This window comes from Trachinotus anak, unplaced genomic scaffold, assembly GCF_046630095.1.
Source record: "Trachinotus anak isolate AG129_WGS33_773 ecotype Australia unplaced genomic scaffold, CSIRO_AGI_Tana_v1 ptg000010l, whole genome shotgun sequence".
Lineage (NCBI taxonomy): Eukaryota > Metazoa > Chordata > Actinopteri > Carangiformes > Carangidae > Trachinotus > Trachinotus anak.
In genome coordinates, this window is record NW_027273861.1 from 1,532,501 (window position 1) to 1,555,966 (window position 23,466).

The 23,466-nt window shown below is 43.0% G+C and overlaps 1 protein-coding gene across 8 annotated transcripts in view; it reads right to left on the reverse strand.

The window, feature by feature from the left end:
- Positions 1-23,466, reverse strand: part of szt2 (SZT2 subunit of KICSTOR complex) — a 114,036-nt gene that overhangs the window by 50,016 nt on the left and 40,554 nt on the right. For all 8 annotated transcript variants that reach the window (XR_011692304.1, XM_071486786.1, XM_071486785.1 and 5 more), the window contains exons 32-49: positions 23,041-23,331; positions 22,767-22,902; positions 21,535-21,651; positions 21,368-21,437; positions 20,707-20,892; positions 19,574-19,792; positions 18,528-18,780; positions 17,724-17,798; positions 16,125-16,263; positions 15,679-15,811; positions 15,145-15,265; positions 14,783-14,935; positions 14,320-14,422; positions 13,084-13,198; positions 11,450-11,537; positions 7,318-7,436; positions 6,911-7,075; positions 3,927-4,011 (exon numbers count right to left, since the gene is read on the reverse strand). Coding sequence is in view for 7 of the 8 variants with exons in the window: in XM_071486786.1 (XP_071342887.1) it covers positions 3,927-4,011; positions 6,911-7,075; positions 7,318-7,436; positions 11,450-11,537; positions 13,084-13,198; positions 14,320-14,422; positions 14,783-14,935; positions 15,145-15,265; positions 15,679-15,811; positions 16,125-16,263; positions 17,724-17,798; positions 18,528-18,780; positions 19,574-19,792; positions 20,707-20,892; positions 21,368-21,437; positions 21,535-21,651; positions 22,767-22,902; positions 23,041-23,331 (2,568 nt within the window). In the remaining variant the exon portion in view is untranslated. The remainder of the gene's footprint in view (positions 1-3,926; positions 4,012-6,910; positions 7,076-7,317; positions 7,437-11,449; positions 11,538-13,083; positions 13,199-14,319; positions 14,423-14,782; positions 14,936-15,144; positions 15,266-15,678; positions 15,812-16,124; positions 16,264-17,723; positions 17,799-18,527; positions 18,781-19,573; positions 19,793-20,706; positions 20,893-21,367; positions 21,438-21,534; positions 21,652-22,766; positions 22,903-23,040; positions 23,332-23,466) is intronic.

The window sequence follows — 23,466 nt, forward strand, 5'->3', positions numbered from 1 at the left end:
GCAGGGGTGGCAGCTGGCAGGAAGTGTTTCCTTGTGGCAGGAAGGTCATAGGTCCAGAGGCTCACAGAACATTTGTGTGTGGGGTCTGCATGCATTCATGTGAGTATTTCTTCAGGTGCTGTGCTTTTCTTCCACTTCCACCCATATGTGTCTGTTTTGGACCAATATTAGTCTTTTCTCAGTATCTCAGTGTTTACGAGTCCAATTCAAGATCATACAAAGACAACAATGAAGCTAATGTCAAAGGGAAAATAAAGTCAAGACCTGAAGTTCCAAGTAAGTTCTGAAAAGGCTAAAGCATATCCTCACATACAGATAGCAATAACAGCCTAACAGAAGAACACAACAAATGCCTTGGAGTTGAGCAACAACCAACATTAGTGACCTTACCTTCAAACATGGGCATGTCTTGCACAACACCTCAACATGCTGAGTGTAACAAACACTCTCAGTCAAAGTGAAGCTGTAATGTCAGTTTCCTAATTAGCTTCTTAGCCATAACAAACTGAACAGCTTAAAAACTTAAAGGTCAACATCAGTTAGCATGATGCTAACAATGGTTGTCATTCTTCAACACTACTGCTAATGAAATCCTGTCACATGGTCCCTCTCAACTGTCAAAGAGGGGACAGGTCTGGACCCTGACGTAGTCTCTGCTGTAGTAGTCTGTCCACCTCGAGGTTGGACATGTTGTTCACTGTGATGCTCTCCTGCTCAGCTCAGTTGTAAAGAGTGGTTATCTGAGAGACCGTAGCCTTTCTGTCAGCTCCAGCCAGTCTGTCCATTCTCCTCTGACCTTCTCACCAACACAGAGCTGCTGCTCACTGGATGGTTTGTTGTTGGCCCCATTCTGAGTAAAAACTAGAGACAGTTGTGAGTGAAAATCCAGGAGAGCAGCGGTTTCAGAAACACTCAGACCAGTGTCTGACATGAACAATCCTGTCACAGTCACTGAGTCACATTTCTCCTCATTCTCCTGTTTGATGTGAACTTGAACTGTTCCTGACCTGGATCTGTAGGAGTTGATGCTGCCACATGATTGGCTAATTGGATCTATCTACTGAGCTATCATATTATGTATGAAGTGTCTTGGTCAGGTGTTGTTCCACCACGTCTCCAGAACAGCTTCACTGCACTTGTCATCCAAGTCTCTAAACTCTACTGGAGGATGAAGACCAGTCTTCCTCAAGATACTTCCTCATGTGGTGTTTTGATGATGATGGTAATGATGGCAAACGCTGTCTAACACGCCTCTCCAAAATCTCCCATAGTTCAACTGGACTGAGATCAGGTGACAGTGAGGGTCATAAAATATGATTCACATCATCTTCATCCTCATCAGATCATCAGCGAGCCCTCAGCAGCAAGACCTGCTGATGGAGGTACTGTTATCCTGAAGAGACCAGTCAGGACACAAATGCTTTATCTCTCAGAACAACTTTTTACTGATTTATTATTATTGAGTATTGATCTGCAGTAACCCCTCCCTCTAAGGGGAGAAGTGGACCCAAACCATGGCACGCTCCATACATGGCTTTAACATGAATCTTCAGTTTGCCTATATGGCTCTTAGCCACTGTAATTTACCCTCTGCTGCTTTGCATAGCAGAAATTCATTCAACTCTTTTCTTCATAACACGGCATGGTGTTCATCATATGAAGAGTTTCCCAATACATGATGATGAGCGTTTGTCGTCATGTCACAGTGAAGGTTTATCATCATACTAGTCTTGAAAAACAGTATTCTACTCAGTATAGCTCTACCCACTGTAAGTCAGTTAGGACTCTCACTCTCATATGGACATATTAACCACAACTAGGAGTCATTAGAAAACACTTCCTAATTAGCTGACAGGAAACACAGGTGAGAGTCTGAGCATCTCTCAGTTTGCTATAACACAGAGAGTTCTTCACACATCGGCCAGGGATCAGGTAGACTCATAACATTTAAGCACCTTGTTCCACAGCTGCTGAAACTAATGAGATGGAGTCAGAGCTTCTCCACACAGCAATTTAAAAGTCGTCAGACAGAAAGTCAAATACAGGAGCAAGGAACAAACTCTTCACATCAGCCTCAGTGTTTTCGAGCTGACAGGCGCAAGATGATTTAAAGAGAGGAACAGAGGGAATCTCTGGTCATTGGTACTTTAAAAACACAGATATGCACATATTTTGTTTTTTGTTTTTTTACATTTGGAGAACAATGTTTGACTTATTATTATGGGGCCAGTCATTCATTTTTTTTTATCCAGGAATGGGTTCTTGGGCAACACATGCTCCTGCATAGCCATCATTAAATACATGAGTGTCTGGTACTGGTCCACTACAGCCTCAATCCTAATCTACTGGCAGATGTTAAACTCAATTAAAAAGCATTAAAAGCAATTGTGTTATAATCAGCAGTTTGCCATAAAATCATTAAAACCATTTTTCCTATGAAGAAAATTAAGAAAAGGTCGGACAGCAAACTGGAATCAAGACCAAGTCATGTGACTTGAGTCCACACCCCAGCCTAATACTTTAACTGCACTGTCAGAAAACAGTCAACAGCATAATGTCATAATGTGCTCATAAGGATAATGTGCTCTGAAAATGAAAATGTGACTCAGAACCAAATGTTCACACGGCCATTCAAGGTAGCATTTTACAAAAATATTAGTAATTATAAACTAGGCTTTTAATTCAGTCACTCATTTAATCCACAATGAGTTGGCCTTTGGTGGGAGCTGCTGAAGGAGGCAAACTATATTCACTCTCCACAGTCTCACACTGAACCAGGTAACCTTTCAGTCACAGAGCTCATTCCAGCAGCAGCACTCCCCTTTGAAATGCCCGCAGATAACGTTCACATATTGATAAATGAGAGAGTATTGCAACGTGAGATGGAATTGATCATTTCTGACTGTAAAGGAAATACATGCAGAGGGAAAACAGAGATCTTAGATTAACTTTAGATTTGCATAAAAGCATGCATTCAGACAAAGCACTCAGTTAACACACTACACTGTCCACCTGCCATCCAAGAGTGAGTGAGCACAGTCCGACTGGTAACACAGGGCAGCAGCCTGCAGTGCTTCTGCCAGTTAGATACAGTCTCTCTGCAGAGGTACACTGCACTTGTGTGCTGTTTGTGCAGCTGTCAACAAACCACATATAATGAACAAGACAGTTCAGATGCTGTCTTGTAACAGGCAGCTCGTCTCTGGTAAGAGAGCAAATTAGGCTGTCAATCGGAAAGCAAACACATACTTGAAAATAAACTGTGAGGGGAAGAAACAACCAGAGAGAAGTGTGTGCAGTGTCTAGCTGTAAGCCTGAGCACGAGGTCTGGGCCATAGTGAAAAGAAGTAGACAAATAAAGCTCATGGAAGAAATGAGCAGTATGTGAATCGTGAGGAGAAGAAGAGTGTAGTTGTTCCATTCAGAAGGAGCTGGAGTTAGGACTGACAAACAGTGTCTGGTAGACATGAGGAAACAACAGAGAACAGATTATAGAAGCATTAAGGGTCTGCCTGCAGTGTAGTTTGTGATTCAACGTGTTAGACACCATTTGGTCTTTGTACTGATTGTGTGTCAAAGTCTGTTTCCTGTCAACCTGCCCTCCAGGAATGTGTGAGCACAGTCTGATTGGTAAGACAGGGCAGCAGTGTTTGTTGTGGTGCTGTCCACCTCACTGAGGATGGTTCTGGTTTACAGATGACAGGTTGGGGTCAAGTCCAACACACATCAGCAGCTTTACAAAACGTCATATCATTAGACAGACACGACCCACAGGAGTGGAAGCCTCATACAGACTTAGAATTAGACCAGGTATAGCAGCTGTGCTTCATCTAGCAAACAGGGTCATCTTACATTCAAGCCACTGCAGTAAATGAACATTAACCGACACACACACACACACACACACACACACACAGTGTGATTACCTTTGCCTCCTGTCCCCTGGCCTCCAGGTTTGTTGTAGAGGTAGATATCCCTGTCAGCCAAGTCACTGCTCAAATGAAAGTAGTGCTGCAAACAGAGCAGGAGAGGGAATCAGCCCCTGGAGGCTCCAACCACACAGGTCAGCATTTATTTCATACATCACAATGAGAAATGATTTTAGCCTTTGCCACAGTGTTGCAGAGCTGGGAGCCTCCCATATCTACAATTTATTCATTTTTAGTCCCGATCACTTTAAAAAGAACTGTAACTGTCATCCATCGAGCAGGGAGGCATTTCTGCTTCACAAGCAGCAGAGGCTTATTTTATTTTAAGTCAACAAAATTACTAGCTGAAAAGTCAGACTGACTATTTAATTACCGAGACATTTTCTAAGAACTACCACTGACCATCTTGTGATGAGTGATTAGATACCTGTTGAACTAATATGCCACAGCTCTGCAATGTTCTTTTTTGCTTCTTGGAACTTCAAAATGGCTCACAGTGAAGCCTGATGCCCAGGTAGGGTGGACACGCAGGGTAGGCAGGTGGGTGAGACCATTAGCCTCATGCTTAGCATAGTAAAACCATGACTTATCACTTCTTCATGTTTGTTTATGTATGGATAAAACAACTGAGATACAGCATAGTGAGCTTGGGTGAACTGTCATTAGACTATTATTTCCTGAACCTCTCAGTCCTGCAGCACAGAAAGATGAGATGTTAGCTGCTGCTGTAGCTGCTTCTCTGGCCTGCAAGGATGTTGTTGGTTGGTATTGTCCAAGATGGCAGCATCTTACAAAGCATGTGTCTGCCCACAACAGTCCTAAGTGAGTGCAAACTGCTACAGTCACAGACCCAGCCTTCTTAACTAGCTACCACTCCCTTTGTGTTTTCATGTGACATGCTGGTGTCCCAGCAGACCACAGCAGAGAAGAGGATTCTCTCCACCACTGACTGATAAAACATATGCTGCATTTCACTGCAGATGTCAAAGGACCTGAGCTTCCTGAGGAAAAAGTACCAGCTCCGCCCCTTCCTGAAGATGGCATCTGTGTTCAGGGTCCAGTCCAGTTTACTGTCCAGGTGCACACCTGGGTATTTATAGCTGTGCTCCACCTCAATGTCCTTCCCTCTAACACTGACTGGCTAAAGTGTGGGTCTAGACCTGTGAAAGTTAGAGACCATCTACTTGGTCTTGAAGGTGTTCAGAAGGAGGCAATCTTGTTGCTCCATTCACTGAAAGCCATCATCAGATCCCTGTGCTCTCCCTCCTGCCCATTCCTGATACTCACCACATTAGCTGTGTCATCATCTGGATGTGGCAAGACTCAGAGTTGTAAAAGTCTGCTGTATACAAGGTGAACAGGAATGGAGCCAGAACAGTCCCCTGTTGAGCCCCAGTGCTGCTCACCACTGTCCCTGAGACACAGTTACCCAGCCTGACATGCTGTGGTCATCTTGTGAGGTAATCCACAATCCAGGACGTGAAGGAGGGATCCACAACCACATCCCTTCTAGCTTGTTTTATAGAATGGGGAGTCAGATAGTGTTAAATTCACAATCAAAGAATGTAATCCTCACATAACTACCTGGCTAATCCAAGTAAGTATGGGCCTGATGACGCGTGTAGAGGAAGGCCATCCACTCCAACATGTTCCTTGTAACAATCTGTAGGGGGTCTAGTGCATGTTCAACCTGTGGCCTCAGAAGGTGGAGAAGCAGCCACTTCATGATGTGTCATCTGAGGGCCACTGGTCTATAGTCATTTATCATGGCTGGGCGTCCTACTTAAGGTACTGGAACAAGACATGATGTTTTCCACAGGGCTGGTACCCTCCCTGTTTGCAGACTTATGTTGAAGATCTTCTGGAGAGGCTCAGGCAGCTGAGCTGGACAGACCATCAGATACACACCATCCAGGCCAGCTGCCTTTCCAGGACGTAGCCTCTTGAGCTCCACCCTCACCTCATCCACTGTAAGGGACAGGAGACATGACCCCGGTGTGGAAGTTGCAGCTGCAGTGTCAGGGTTGCAGCAATGTGAAGGAGATGTTGTAGGAGAAGCTGCAGCTGATGCAGTGGGAGAGAGAACAGATGAGGCTGTGTCACACCTGTTGTAGAACTGGTTGAACTCATTGGCCCTGTCCTCATCACCTGATGTTGCCTGGCTGTTCTTCTCTTTATAGCCAGTGATGGTCCTCATCCCCTTCCACACCTCTCTAGTGTTGTCGTGTAGCAGCTCCCTCTCTACTTTACCTTCGTCGTCCTCCTTCACCTGCTTTCATCTCCTCTTCAGCTCATGTTGCACACACCTACGCTTCCCCCTGTCTACAACTCTGAAGGCCTCCTTTTTCTGGTTCAGGGGGGTCTTGTTGAGGGTCTTGAGGGTCTTGATGTGGTTGTGGTTATGTGGTATGCACTTGACTCACTAGTATACCTGTGATCACCAGGTGTATTTGACCTGATACTGTGTGACACTTCCAAGAATAAAGAATGTGTACTTTTTTGGCCTTCATTCCTATCAGTAATAAAACAACTGTATTGATTAGGTTAATAGCTGACATGTGGTGATCACAGTGCCATCGCTAATAGTAAGCTAAGTGTAACCACACAAGAACCACAAGAAAGCATCAGACAGGCTGTGAACAAGTTTGAACTTCCTGTAGCAGTGTACACGGTTTTCCTGTACAATGAGGTCACTATCTGCTTGACCCCAAATGAAGTGATTTGAAGTCATTTGTCTAAACTGTTGTTTTTTTTTTTATTATACCACTGTTGTGGTATAATCTGACTTTGGTGTAGAAATGTTACAATATACAAAGAGATCTCTGCAATAAAGCAGAATTTTCCTCTAACGTCAACCAACAGATTCTGGTCTTTATCTGTTCCTCAAAGAAAAGTTTCTTAACTAGGATTGTAGTCCAGGTATTTAGCAAACCCAACATTAACATGTCACATGCTCGGACAGAAGTAAGCCTGGATTGTACCTTGAAATGGTGTGCAGTGTTGCTGTCCGTGTACTTCGGTACATGCAGGAAGATGAGGAGATTCTGCCTGAGGTAGTGAGCCACAGCAGGCAGCCAAGGAAGACAGTAATGGGGGAGGCTGAAGTTCATCACCTCAGTGGCTGGCGATCCTGATGACTGGATGAACTGACCACACAACATTTGGTGAAGGCTTTTATCCAGAGCAATTTTCAGTAGTGCATACAATTGGGAAATACCCTCTGATAGTGTAAGCAATAGGCCCACTGCACTACACAGGTCCATGTACACAGAACCACAGACCAACCCCAGAAAACACACAGAAACATAGCATTTGTAAAAGTTAATAGTTCCTCTCTCCTCATTATTCCTCCCCTGAAAATTCCAGTTGACACGAAGGAGCAGTTTACCTCCACATCAGCTGGAGTCAGCTTGCAGTTTCTGACCAGCATGACAGTGATGATGTCCAATGTGGTCTCATCCAGGCGCTTCCTAAGAACCTTAACCAGCTCATCTGTGATCTCTGGACCTGCACAAAGAACATCCCTGAATCACCCTCAAGCCGCAAACACAAACATGCTCACATTCAAGAAAGAGTGAATTCAGTGGTCAATGGCCTCAGTATGAAGCATCCATCACAGCAGCAGCAACACAAGCACACAGTCAAACAAAGCCAGGTGTGCAAAGGTGTGACATCACACATTTTGAATGACAACAGGTGGTCTTGATTTAAAGATGTGCAGGTGAAAAACTAGTAAGCAGACCTTGAGTTAAGATATTTTTTTGCGATTTTGACCCTGGTATCTTATGTTACAAACTTTCAGGCTCATGTTTGTGATGATTTGTGAGCAGCAAAGGTGTGATTGACCATCAGGTCACTTTTCCTCAGAGTTCTGCTGGTCAACATGAGCACGTACAAAAACTATTGTTTCATTATTTATAGAAATTGATGAAAATTCTTAACTCGTGGTCCTTCATAGAGCTCTCAACTGCATCTCCATCCACTGAGACGGATCATGAGATGTGGTTGAAAGCTCTGGGAAAAAGCTGGTTCAGTTAAGAATGAACATTCATGCTTGAGTATGAAAAAGCATTTTAATGAATCCTCCTGCTCAGCACTGTGCTGAACAGTGATCATTGTTCACATAGACAATTCTTTAGAGGGTAAAGTGCTGTGTGTCCTTCTAAGTCATTATTTTCCTGTGACTAAAGAGAACTTGTGGTACTAAAACACACAAACACATGTAGGCTTTCTATGTAGCTATTCAGTGATGCTGCAAAATAAAGATGGTGAGTTTCCGAGGAACCACTGATATAATCCCAGCCTGTCTGAGGCAGAGGAATATTCCCAGTCCAACAGTGCCATCAAGACATCACAGGAGGAACAGCATCCTGCTGCAGCAAATCTCTACACCAGGTGCTCAGCCTCTTTTCATTAAAGACCCAGATCTGAGTTTATTTCAGGCTGAGGTCTGGACCTGGGCACAAGGTGAGGGCCACAGAGTTACTGACCCACGTGGTGACGACTGACGCTGCTGCAGCATGAGCTCACAGGTTCATTAGGCTCTGAATTCTACCTTCTCTCGACATCTCTGACATCTTACTCGTAGCAACCTTGATAATATTAGCCTGTCAGTGATTAACAGTTGTAAGTTGCTTTCATGGATACTAGCTGTGATTGGACCGGAGTGAATGCACACAGACAGCAGCCTCACTTCTACAGGACTGTGAACCCTTTATTCTGCTGCCTTCATTGTGTCTTCAGCTCAATGGCCCAGGCATCGTGTTATCTTGTGACTTTGTGGCACTTTTAATTCACTAGCAATGCTGTAACACAAGAAAACATATCAATACATTAATAATAGGTAGCATTGGTTGGCTGGAAACTAACAAGAAACTGCAACAGAAATACCAAATATATGCTTGTCTCCATTTGTGTGTCCAGACTAATGAAAGTTTATTGTTCAGCTGTAAAGTGTCCCGCTAATTCTTTTAAAAACTCATTTAAAGGTTCTGTAAACAAGATTTTAAGCAATAAAACAGCAACAAACAGCTATGTACACATAAAGATATATGTGTATGTGTAAAGATATAGTGGAATGATGGTGTCCTGAGCAGAGAACGAAGCCACACCCCCTCTGTTTGTGTGGTAATCTGAGGCTCTCTGTTCTTTGTTTTGGTTGACAGTCTGGAAGCATGTGCATGTTAGTGCACGTGAGTCCCCCCTATTAAATCGTTGGCCCTCCCCACATTTATAAGTACACAGGCTATGCCCACAGGTGAGATGACACAGTGCAGTACATAGTGTTCAGGTGAAAGAGACCTTCCAGAATTTCCTCCACTGAAGAAATCCCGTTCCACATTCATGCAGTTGGTCCCAATGGATCAGTCGAAGGCTGAATTTCTTTTCCAGTCAGATCATGCAGCCAATACTGGTCTGTCTTTACTGAGATGGAGCGCAATGATAACTTTAGCTAATTTGCTGTTACCAATATTACAAATGTGTTTGGAAAATGTTGCTATAGCTAGCTGGCTAACTGTCAGCATTGCTGTGGAGAATATCACAGCCTATTGGTGGCAGCAGGTTTTGATATCAGCCTTGAAATCAAAGATTTATTATCAGCTGGACTATAATGATGCATGGTCCAGCTGCAGTTAGGATTCAGGCCTTGCAACCCTTATCAATAAAAGTAGAATAAGCAAATTTCAACAGTTTCAGCCCAGACATGAGGGGAAAATTATGAATATGAGCACTGAGTCAAAACACAGACAAACTTTTGTCTCTAAAACACAGGGCACACACCTCAGCAGGGTTTTCTTGCCACTGACAGATGAGAAAGACCATGTGTGCACTGTTATTTTTCATTTATCTCAGTTAGTCAAATATGACCACACATAACTAAAATGACTCACCTATGACAAACTGTGTACTATTGTACCTAACAAGAACCTAATTTGGGTCTCACAGTCTGACTTTATGAAACCGTTTTTTCACAAAAGATGTAGGTGAACATGTAGGTGACACATGGCTAATCTGCCAGTCGACCATCCCACACTCACTGAGAGTCGAGGTGTAGCAGAGCAACTATCTCCACCTCCTCGTCAGCATGCTGTCAGTGCAGTGGAGCAGCATCAGTCAGCAGCTTGTTCCACTGACAAGCACAGAGCTCTGCTTCAGGCCTTCATTTGTGTTGACTTCCATCCAGCTCCGAATGCCTCATCCCATAACACCACAAGCAACATGATTAGCTGAAGGTACTCAGGGAGTCATTGATCTGCCTCACTCTTCTTCCTCCCTCCTCTGCAGCCTCAGAGAGCAGGGACTGAGCAATGTTTGCTCACAAATTATCCACAGACAGAGGGTGACATGTAAATACCACTGTGAAATGTCAGTTTGTCAGTTAATCACATGCAGAGCTGTCGCTGGCACAGAGGCATAAAAATCTTCACAAGTTCTGACAAAACGAAGCTCAGAGAAGTACTGAGTGCACTTGTCATAATGTCATGTGGACCATGGCTTGGCTGCTTTTCCTTGTGGGTCAATCCTTTACTGCAGACTGGGTGTTTCCCCATACACATTTACATTTACTGATCTGTCCCACGCTTTCATCCACAGAGACTCTCAGTGTGGTGGATCAGTGAAGCTGCAGGTCAGTAGAGACCTTTGTATCAGGACTCAGTTCTACATCTGTTTAATCAGTGAAGGTGATCAGGTAAAGAAGTGACTGTCTGTGTGCAGGGATGGTGATGACAGACCACATTCATTAGAGGAACACAGTGGAAGAGAAGGAGCATCAGGCTGAATGACTGAGTTCAGACCCAGAAGTCTCTCTGAAGGCAGCACGAGGGACTGAATTTGATTCAGAGGTTGATGAGAAGCAGAGTGACATGTGACCTTTTGGGCTGATCAAAGACACCAACTAGCTTCAGCAGCTACATACCAATTTCCATCCTGCCCTTTCTTTGTGTGAAAAAAACTGCAGCATCAATCACAATCACAGCATTCTTACTGGAAAACATGAAGGACCTTCAGACACAGCTCTGAAGTGGAAACATGTTGTAATGGAGTACCACACGGTACCCAATACTGGGTTACCAGACACACTGGTAAGACTTGTTGTTGTGCCAGTGACACTCAACTCTGTACCTTATAATACACCATAATACCATTGAGTCAGGTCTAACAAACAACTAAAGCATTTTAGACCTTTTCTCTCTGCTTGAGACGTATGTATGCTTTTATTACTCACCTACTTCAATGTGCTGTGCTGCTATCAGGTCTCCCCCAAAAATCTATAAATCAATGAAACTTTGGACAGTTTGCTGTTGCCGAAGAAAATAACTTGTACTGCTCTTGTTCTAAACATGACCTTCCCCCCATCCACTGACTCTTTACCTCTCAGGAATTCACACACAGACCTGAGGTAAAGCTGCCTCCAAAATAGAAGTATGCAAAGTCTTGGTTTATCTTGGATTTGTTATTACTACAACCACCACAACCAATTCATCATAAATACCTTTTGTTGTTTTTGCAGCTCTTACCTGCATTTCCCACTCCATGCACCAGCAGCAGGATGTGCTTGTCTACTTGTCCAACTGGCCGAGAGCCCTCCAGAGAAGACCTGGATCCCTGAGGACAGAGATATCAGAGGTGTCAACCATGGCCCTGACATCACCATTAATCAGGATCAGGATCCTCATACCAAAATTGTTCTCCTGCTCTTACCTTTTTGCTAATGAACTGTGCTACTACATAAGAGATTCAATGAGCACCTGTGTGCACCTGTATCCATCAACAACCAGTTTCAGTCTCTCTGCCTCTGCAGACAACAAAACTTGTGAAAATGCCGTTGTATAGACGGGACTACATGTTAGCATGCTTACATGGTATCCCAGTCCATGTCTCCACAAGCACAGGATGGTCTGGAAACATGGTGGAAATTCTTTAAAAATGGTCCATTGCCTCTGCAATAATGAAACTTAGAGCAATGTCGATGAAAACGTCATGGTCTCCTGCCTTATTGACTACACACTGTAACTGGGTGACGGCGGTTTTAACTCATCACCAAACTACCTGAAGAGAGGTTCAGGGGTGAGAATTACAGTCAGCAAATTAAAACCTTCTGTAACCTTCCATGTGAATCCTCTGTGTCTTTGGCTACAGACAATTTCTGCAAGGTACTTTATTTAACAGGACAATATACTAAAGGCAATGAAACCTGCTTTCTTCAGCACAGTCCTCATGAATAAACTATTATGTATCATTTGGGTCAAGATTTCAAGCTATAGGAAACTCAGTGTTATGAATTGTAGGTGTTAGTTATGTTTGTTGTCTTGTCGTCAACTCCTCTGTCACCACTTGTTGTAAATTGCTTGTTTTGTCATTCAGGTCGGCTTGTTTGGGGGTCATCTGTCCCACGCTTTCATCCACAGAGACTCTCAGTGAGGTCAGTGAAGCTGCAGGTCAGTAGAGACCTTGGTGTCAGGACTCAGTTCTACATCTGTGTAATCAGTGAAGGACATCAGGTAAAGAAGTGAAGTGAAAGTCAGAGTCAGAGCTAGTTAGACATGTTAGGGTGTGAGGAGAGGAGGTGCTCTCTGAAGAGAGGAGTTTTCAACAGGGTCTTGAAGATAGAGAGGGACGCCCCTGCTCTGATAGACTTCAGGAGCTGGTTCCACCATCAGGGACTGAGACTGTCTGTGTGTTTGTTTGTTGTCTTGTCATCAACTCTTCTGTCACCACTTGTTGTAAATTGCTTATTTTGTCATTGTTGTTGTCATGGTTGTTCATTCGGTCTCTTGTTGTGTTGAACTTTGTGAAGCTGCTCTGCAGTAATTTCAGGTCGGCTTGTTGGGGGCTCATCCTTGACCTGATATACAGTTCACAGCTATGGGATTCCTGTGTGTTACCATAGTAACCCACAACACAAGGAGTCTGGACTTAAGATAAAAATCACTGGTGACTTTTAGTTGTTATTGTGTGTTTTCAGTAACATCATCATACCTGTATGAGTGTTAATCATGTTTACAAGTTGTTGTTTTTTTACAATGTAACTACAACTGTTTTCAGTCTTTATTAATCAGAGAAGTCTCATCTTCTTTTTTTGCTTAATTCCAAACTTATTATCTTTTATTGTCATTTTCAGTCAAACTGGCTCCTGCATTTCTTCACTTACCATGAGGTCCTCAGACAACAACGGCTCTTGACTCCTGAAAAGTCCAACGGAGCGAGTCATTTGGAGGTTTCCATCCACATCAGAGTACTTCCCTGCTAGCGACGTTTCACAAAGTCTGGAGAGTGGAAAGATGAAAACAAGAACACAGTCATGTGCTTGTGATACTTTGGGTACAATGTCATTTTCTGCCAGTCATATCAAATGTGACCCACTGATTATCCCCATCTTTCTTTTCCTTCCCTGAAAGCCATGCTCACAAATGTGCAAATGTTTCAGAGACAGCTGGAACTTTGCTACACCAAAGAAAAACTGCAGCTTGAGGTCAGTAAACAACAAAAACTGCAAACAAATCAAAACTGATGGTATTTTACAAGCTAAAGGCAACATGACACACATAAAAACAATGTGTCATGTCTGCTCAAGGTAAATGGTTAAACTGTGCAAAAGTGCAGTAATTTTATATGAATGTATGGGCTGTGTACAAGTCGCTGGACCAGCTGAACCCCTCTGACCTGCTTCATAAAGAAGCAGGGTTTAAAAAAAAAGTCAAACCTGGATTAAAAGTGTTCATCCATGACTTTGAAACACAGAACAGAGAGATCAGTTTACACAAAGAAGCAGTAGTTTAAAGCCATAAAGAAACATATTAAATCTGTAGTATAAGGCATAAAATATTACAACACAACAAACTGTTTTTGTTTAAATGTAACAAAACTGGTCTTATTGTGCCCAAAGTGCAACCTTAGACAGACGGCAAACAGTTTGTTTATAAGTCTGTTTCTTCTTACCTTAACCTGAAAATTTGTTGTTGTGTAATCTTAGAGATGTGTGTTTTTAGTTAACTTCCTATCTGTTCTCTTTCTCCTGCTCCCTCCCAGGATGAATTGTTTTGAGGCTGGTCTTGTTGTTGCAAAATGATTTGCGAGCTGTGTAAACAGACACTGTGAGGACATACAAATGCTGCTTCCAATTTCACTGTGAACACCATGACATTGAAGCGAACAGCAGTTCAGTTTCCTCCCCACTCGACTGCAGCTGTGGGAGCATTTTTCCTTCCAGCAGACTTTGGGAAAATCTCCCAAAACTCAGTTACAGTTGTTTTGTGTTGCAACAGTCGTCTCAAAGCCCCTACATGTGTAGTGACAATGCTGAAAAACACCTGACTACAAATGTGACCACGTGTGCATGTAATGAAAGACCGAAATCCACTGGTGCGCAGTGATGAGAGAGTCTGACCTGAGGTAGAATACTGATTTAGTTGTTCGCTCCTGGTAGACAAACATGTTCTTCCTGTTGACCACACAGAAAGAGTTGAGCACAGAGCGCAGGGCCTGGATGGCTGTGACAGGAGACGGGAGACATATTGATCATCGCCGTGTTAGAGAGGAATGGTCACAGCTCTGTTCTACAAACATCATAAACTGAGAAGTGGTTAACATGAATATGACAACATGAGCAACGTAGCAAAGGCTGCTGGGAAAGAACTCCCAGCACATTATCAATGTAAAAGATTTGTAAGCTAAAAACAATGACACACTAAGCTCTTGGTGCAGGGACACTGCTAACTGCTGTCCACTGTACAGTATGAATCTAAAGAAAAATCTCTTGCATGAACACATTCAGGGCATTAAATAGCCTGCCATTCATCAGCCAAAACAGAAGCATGTTAATTTATCTAAAACTAAGATCTACCACTCACCCCTGGACACCCCCATGTTGGGTCCCATCTTGAGACGTGGGTGAATGTGGATGATTGTGCTCCACACCACATCACAGGCAAAATGTCCAGGGATGAACTGCATGGTGGCAGCCAGGTAATCTCTGGCCTGATAGCTCTCCTCTGTGTTGTAATCTGTGTATTCACAAAAAAAAAAAAAAAAAGTATGTGAGTGTGAGAATATTTACAGACACAGTTGCAAAGAGTAGACATGACATCAGAGGAAAACTTACAGGGTTCACCCAAATGATTACAGACTTTCACCCCCACAACCTTGTGTAGGGCTGCTCACAGACACTTCAAAAACAAATCAAACCAAAAAGAATCATTTTCTCCTGGTGTACCATCAGAGGCGTTGAGTCTCTGCCTATAGTGAGACTCGTTCTTCCAGATGTCTTCCTCACTCTCAGCCACCAGCAGAGAGTTACACACGTGGCTGTCATGTAGGTCCTGCAGCAGCATACGCTACACATACACACACATATACACAAAAGATGGTGAGCAGCAAGCAGAGGAAGCATTTTGACACAAACTACTGGTACTGTTTATAGGACTGTACTCACGTATGTGTGTTAGTGGAAACATTTATACATTTACATCACATCACAATCAGTGTGCACTCAAATACCTGAAAATGAGTTCTATAAGTGAAATCTAATGAAAACAAAAACTGAACCACGACTAACAGGTCTGGATGCTCTGGACTTTCTGGTGTTCATGTCCATCGAACTGTAACTCTGTTATTTTCATATTTCATCACATGTATTGCTTTTTCTACTCCTATGTTCCCTTTAATACTGTCACAAGACAACAATGTTACTTAATTTCTATGATTTTCTAAAACCCAAGATGCAGCTGGCTGAAGCTGCTGTACTCACCTGATTGACTATCCTGCAGATTTCTCCAATCTTCCTGACCACCATCTGATGCAGCTGTAAGCACTCAGGCAGCTCCTGCTCTTCCTCCTTCTTCAACCCCGCACCACTGCCCTCCTTTCCTTCTGTGAAGCCCCTTGAAAAATATGACATATGCTATGAAATAAATGGATCCCATCACAGCCACAGTCAAGCACCTGACTCTGACCTGACTTTATTATTCTCTTTAGCAAGAAGACATTTTCTCTTCAGGGTGAACAACATCACATTCTGAACTGCAGTGAATGCAGAGGTCTGATCATCACAGCAGCTGGATACAAGAACTTTCTGGGAATATGATAAAACTCTGTTACTTCTAAACCTAAAGCAACGACTGAAAATGATGGATCTGTTACACATGACATCCTGCTCTGTCACAGACTCCAGGCATCTCCTGACGTTTGTCTGACCTGGAATGGGAGTAGACCTTCACCCGGTCCTGGTGGATCTTAACAATCAGCCAGAAGTCTGGCATCAGTGGTGACTGACACTCCTGTTCATCCAGGGTGGGGCTCTCACACTCTGAGTCACTGCTGCCGCCATCATAACCTTCAAACACACAGAGGAAGAAGACTTTCTGTTACCTTCGTCCTTAAAGTCATTAAAACTTCGGTAACAGACACGTGAAGACAACAGCTGCTCACGTCTGCAACCTGACTCATCAGTGTGACTGTAAGTGTTCAGTCTAAGTTTAAACAAGTTGTAATAGTTTTGAGTGACAGCTATAAATCACTGGTGCGAGTAAATCATGAGTAATTAAAAAACAAAGGCTAAAACATGGAGTCTGAACTGTTGATACTGAAACTCTCTAAACTTCATATAACATAGGTCACATAGGTTTTTAATTCTACAATCAGTAACTATTGCTGACTCTTATTGTTCTTGGTCATAAATACACGCACAGTTTAATTTCATAGGGATGAACTGCAAATTGCTCAGTCTACATTTATATTCGTTTTGTAATAATGATAAAAAGCTGTTTCAGTATTAAAATCAATCATTGTGTCTGGAGCTTCATCTCTAGCAGGTTTAGCAGCACCATATTATTATACCACTGTGGAAGTGATGGAAGAGTCATCACCATGACACTTTACACTGACAAAAAAAATCAAGTCAAAAGTCAAGTAAAAAAAAATAAGACCAGTTCTCATTATTTTCTCATCGTAAATCTCAGCAGGGTGCACAGGCTTTCAGTTATCTAGAACATTTGGTTCCTTTAGCTGAGTTCATTGATTTACTGGAGCTTCTTCTACCTAACTTGACCTTTATTGTGCATTTTCCGTGAGCTAAATGTGTAGCTGCTGATATGTGCTGCTGAATATGGAACCTTAAGTTTACTTTGACGAGGATTACATGCACTGGATTTATCAGGCTTTTATATTATGCTCTTAGTACTGTGAATTTCCATTTCTGGTTTGTTCCATCCACCAACCAGTTTGGTGCTGATACTGATCCTGACTGATCCTGATCCTGGCTGTTCCAGTTACTGATACTGACTGATACCAAGCTACCGAATAAGATAAACAACTCATCATCTGACATCAAACTCAGGCACTGCTCCTCCTCTTTTGTCCCATGATGGTGGCTCATACTGTCTCTTATTTGACTATCATTGTTTAAATCATTACAGGTAATTTTACATACAGATAATAAATACAGAGGCAGTGAAACCTCTGACTGCAGGAACAGAAGAATAATGCATTAAAAGAGAGCTGAGGCAGAGACAGGCAGTGTTTTTAAAAGACCAGGTGAGGAGAGTAGAAAAGTAAAATGAATACGAGAGGTCACAACATTCTATGTTTATCTTTCCACCATTTATAGAAAATGTAAGGATGTGAATTATCCACCAGATGGTGCTGTTTATCAGGGTAACATTGACTTTATACTAGACCTGTGAACCAGCAGCAGCAGTTTTTCCACTATGTTAATTCTAACAAGTTGGCGAGACTGAGTGATGACAACCACTTCACTCTGCAGACACTGATAATGTTGGTCAACTATCACCTTACCCTGCATGTCTGAGTCCAGACTGCCCTGGCTGGAGACAACACTCTGGACTCGACTTGGCCTGAGTTTGCCACAGCCTGAGGAAAGACAATAAAACATTTCTGTCAGGAGGTTCAGTGTCATCTGAAACAGAGCAGATCTTAGCCACATCACAGCCTCTGAGCCCCTCTCCTGTTGTGCAGATATCACACCAGGTGATCAGCTCATGTCAAATCTGCCAGTGTTAGGTGTGATTTTGGGTAGAATGAAACAGCAGCGAGGAAGACTTATGATAAACTCACATGGTCAACCTGCTCTGGTATCTGTGTTAGTATCTATTCTCTTCTGCCATCAACACTCGTCTTTTAACAAACAGTTCCTGAAATCTCCTTTGCAGTTTACCAGAGACCAAACTAGTGATTAAGTCCACATGACAGTTAATCAATGGTCAAAGTTGTTGTTGATTTATTTTCCTTTATTTGACTGTGTGATGAGGTCAATTGATCACTTCAGCACATAAAAGTGGCCACAGATGTTGAACACATGAACGCATGACAGGTATTAAAAATATTTAGTTTACCGGTACTTGCTGTCACTGAGGTGCTATAGCGAGACATGAGCACACATTGACACAGTGGTAAAGTGTTATGATCATACTCAATAATTCATAATGATGATTACTGTTAGACAGATACGATAATCAGCTGGAGGGCTTATAGCTCTTATAATCATTCATGCAGGTCCACACCTCAGAGTACATGACATGTGGTTTTAACAAAGATGCAGTTGTCTGATGCATAGGTGTGAACCGTGTCTGTTCCACTCACTGTGAGAGGCTGACTGCACGGACTCAGCCAGGCTAACACTGGATGGTGTCTTGGGGGGTGAGGTGGGCTCTGTGCAGCAGTCAGTCTGGAGCTGGGAGGTGCTGGGCTGAGCTTGGTCCCCCACCATGCTAACTGAGCTCTGATACACAGTATCATCTGCCTCAGGCTTCGGGGCTCTGATTGGCTCACTTGCATCTGCAGCTGTGTCACTGGGAGCATCAGCAGCAGTACTGATGAACTTCTTGTCTTCACTCTGCGGTCAGACAAAGGTCCAGTAAATTAAATGTCAGCAGAGGACATCACAGGAGTGGGTCGGCTTCGAAAATATCTTTCAACAAACAGAGCGATCCTTGTTTCACTTCTCTCACACAGCAAAACACACACACACACACACACACACACGCACACCCACACACACAGAGATCATGAAGAACAACTATGTTGGTATTACTCAGTGTTTTTTTTTTGTGCTGCCAAATATTGCGACTGTGATTAGATATCACTGAATAAAGACAACAAAGCAACAAATCAGATCAGAAAACAGATCTGCTGTTTTCCAATCTGTATGACAGGACTCATTTAACTCTGCTAACAAGTACTACACTTTAAACTGCAGAGAAAAGGAACAGAGACTCAGGAAATCACACAGGAAAGACCACTACAACTGTCATCATGTCACCTAAGTGATCAGAAGATGAGATGTGTCAGAATGTGACTGAGCTCATGAGGTGAATGATTATCTATCACATCGCATGTTCTCTTCACTGCATTTTTAATCATGATCACATTTATTCTAATTAGTGATGTGACAAACGGAGTCAGAGGGGAAGTGAACTTGGTGAAACAGCAGCACATTTTATCTTTCACATGTTAAAGAACAGACACACAGAGGGAAATGTCTCAGTAAGTCTGAAACTACTGACCAGTTTCCTAATGGAAATCACTAGATACTTCATTAAAAGTTAAAATAAATACTACAAATGAAATACTACATGTTGTTTCCCTGCACATGACAGGGAAACAACATGTCTGACCTCACTGTCTACCTCTGCTGCCCGAGCCTCTGCTTCACTCTCCAGCATCACGTCGTCCGTCTGTGCTCCAGCGCTGCAGGAGGTGGTGTGTGGTGGGGGGTCTGCAGTGCTCTCAGAAAGCCTCTTGGCTGCCTGGATCCTCTGTGGGTACAGTCTGCTTAGGGACATGTAGTAGAAGCTGTCCTGTTGTCCATTCAGGGTGTAGCCAAAGAACGAGATTCTGCGGAACTCCTGCAGGATCAGATGTAATCCAGTCAATCCAATCAGTCTCACTGTGTATCCTATGATACAGTGCTGGATGCTCATCACAGACAAGTACTTAATATTCACACTGTAACAAGAACAATCTCAGTGTAGGGAATTCACACAGTAAACCAAGCACTGAATCTATCAGTACAACAGTTATGTCACAATCAACACTCTCTTTCACTCTCTGTCAATGAATCTCAACCTGCAAATGGTTCATGGTAACATTTTGCAGTAAGAATTGAAGCCACTGAGTCAATCATTTGATGTTTGCAGTTTCAACTGATAATACAACTGTCAACATTGTGTTGTATTATCATTTGGTATCAGATGATTTCAGTCTAGTGTCAGATGGTTTCAGTCTAGTATCAGCTGGTCTCAGTCTAGTGTCAGCTGGTTTGAGTCCAGTGTCAACTGGTTTCACTCTAGTTATCAGCTGGTTTCAGTCTAGTGTCAGATGGTTTCAGTCTATTCTCAGCTGGTTTCAGTCCATCTAGTGTCACCTGGTTTCAGTCTAGTATCAGCTGGTTTCAGCCTAGTGTCAGCTGCTTTCAGTCTATTATCAGCTTTTTTCAGTCTAGTGTCAGCTACTCACACTACTACACTGAGTCTTCAGCCCCTAAAACAGTGACTTTCAGAAACTCTGCTGGACCTGTTTTATTTTGAAAACTAGACACCCATGGTTGCTCCCTGATTGGGTCTTTTCAGCCTTGACTACCAGTGGTGAAATCAACATGGACGATTAATCACAAGTGTTAGTGACCTTGTTGTCTTTGCCAGTGGCTGTTCTTCATCTCCAGTTTGAATGAGTGTGTGTGTGTGTGTGTGTGTGTGTGTGTGTGTGTGTGTATGTGTGTATGTGTGTATGTGTGTGTGTGTGTGTGTGTGTGTGTCCTTGCCTCTTTGAATTTCTCCAGAGACTGTTCAGGCCCAAAGACAAACTGAAGTGGGACATCTTCACAGTGACAGTGCGGTCGACCACTGGAGCGTAAAACATGCCCTGCTACTCTCTGCAGCGTGGCCAAGCTGATGACCCGAGAGTGACGGAGAGCAGAAACAATCTCATCCTCCAGCAGCCAGCGGATCTACAACACACACAAAGCTCATCACTGCTGTGTGTTTACATTAACAGCAGAAATACTCATGTTTTCAGTGATTACTAAACCAACAACCTCTAATATCAGCAGGACTAAAAGACTAAAGCTTTCCATCAGCGTCTCCTGTTTACAACATCCTTGCAGTGTGTTGGACAGAGTGAAAAATGTCTGGATGATTTCTGTATTTTTACCAACAGAAGGGCTATGATTGTAAAGTTCGCCACACACTGCCTGAAGGTGGTATGAGAGAAACTATGAGAGAAATTCTATATTTTTTCAACTTATCCCATGTGCAGACACAAACCAACAGTGAATGTCTCCACCAACAAGTCCTGTGTATGTATCACAGCCTCCTCTGAGCCACAGAGCTCAATTAAGACACATTAGTGAACCACTGTTACACTTCCTTCATCACCATTAACACACACTCCGCAGCTTTGTTAGCCCACAGGGACAGACTTACCTCATCCATTGTGGCTAGGATTGCTAACTTGTGAGGAAGTGGGAGTTTGGATAAAGGATCACCAGAGACCCTAATGGAAAAGAAAAAGACCCTCTGTTGTTCTTTCTACAGAGTCAAAGTCAAAAGGAGGAAGTTGAGCTCAGCCTCGTCCTGCAGAACAAACTCACCCATCAACACCAGCCCCCCTCAGACTGTCCAGCACCGCCATTAGCTCCTCATCAGAGCGGTAGGATGACGGCTGTCCTGGTGAGCGGTTCAGGGACACGCTGCTCTCTGAGGTGTACCTGCACAAACAGGAGAGCTGATGTCACACTGACACTTATTCTAAGGGAACATTTAAAGTATTAGGTGTGGCCGATATGACTTCAAATCAGCATCATGATTACTTCAAACGTTTGCCTCGATTATGATTAATGAACAAACACTTTGGTACATACTGCTCTCTCTCTTTTTGAGCCTTGCAATCTTCGTATTCAGTGTGATTGTGTCCAAGTGATTAAACCAATTAGTGATGTTACCTCTGGTCATTTTAATTGCTTTTCTGCTGTGTTTACATTTGACTACATTTTGCTTGGTGTCACCTTCACTAATGAGCTGACAGGTAGAAGCTGAGTCTTGAGCCTTGAGTCAACGTGGACTAACATTAGTTGGATGGGAGGGGTCAAAACACCAGGTCGTATTTTTTCAGGGGACAGTTCACAAGTGCAGCATTGAAAGTATTAACTGAATTAACCGACAAGAGAAAGATGAAGTCGGTGAGAGGATCTAAATGTGTGTTTTCAGTTAATTACCCAACCCACTTAGTGTCATCATTTCACATCAAAAGACATTTTGGGCCCAATGAGTTCACCTCTTCATGCCCATCACAAACTCTAAGAACCAGAACTGACATCTTCAAACTGCTTCAGATGTTCAAATTTCTTCTGCCGCACAGTAAAAGAGGGGAAACAACACATCCTCACACTGGAGTACAATCACATCTTTGACTGAAACATTCAATCAATTAACAAAATAATTTCCAATTATTTTTCTGTTGATAGAGCTAAAACAATTAATCCATCAGTTTCCTTCTCTTCTGCTGATCGACATCAAGAAACAAAGCGACAAGCTAATAAATAAAAAGAAGAAGAAGACTGCTGTCCAACTGAAACGTGGATGTAAACAAAACAGGTTCCAAAATATTTAGAAAAGGATTTCTGCCATTGTTCTAGGTCCTGTGATAAAGGAAATGTATTCAGCACATTTGTCTTAAATGATATACAAAATACATTACTGAAAAAACAACAGCTTACAAGAAAACTGCAGAATCACTTTAATACTGAAATCTGATCACAGGATTTAGAATCAATATTAAAAACCAGAAACCTTCTGAATCCTCATCTCTTAGATTCTGACTCACCTGTTGTGATGGAAATCAGCCATGACTTCAATCTCCAGAGGTAGTGTTAGGACAAAAAAATCTAAAGTGACTGAGAGCTCGTTCAAATCCACAGTACGCAAGGCCTCAGCGTTCTCCAGACAGGAAATGATCTCACCTGCAATCACACACCTCAAATAAGAACTGCAGCAGCCAAACTTCAGCTTTCCAATTGAACAACACTCATTCATTCACAAACAGAAGACACAGATGTGATTTAACGTGACCCTTGAGAGGAAACCGAGGCTGTACTCACTGAGGCAGGTAGGCAGTGTCTGTATGGGCATAGAGCCATGGCAACTTTTCATATTGACCGAACATGTGACATGAACAAACAGTGGAGGCATGTCCAGCTGTGGTCCCTCGAGCTCCAACAGGGAGTCTCCCTCCAGGATGCTGAAGGAGTCCTGGTCCTGGTTGACAGTGTTAGAGTCTGACAGGGAATGGTCTTCACCCTCTCCATGGGAGCTGGGGCCTGCATGCTCCTCATACTCCACCACCAAGTCTGTGTCGCTCTCCGTCATGACACAGCAGCCTGACATATTTTCTACACACACAATAACCTGGTCATAATCATATTACTAGAGGAGTGTTCACAGAGAAAGATTTGAAAATGAAAACACCAAAGTGAAACACCATTCAGGTGTTCTGGAGGTTGGAGGTCAGAGGTAGCTTTTTCTGT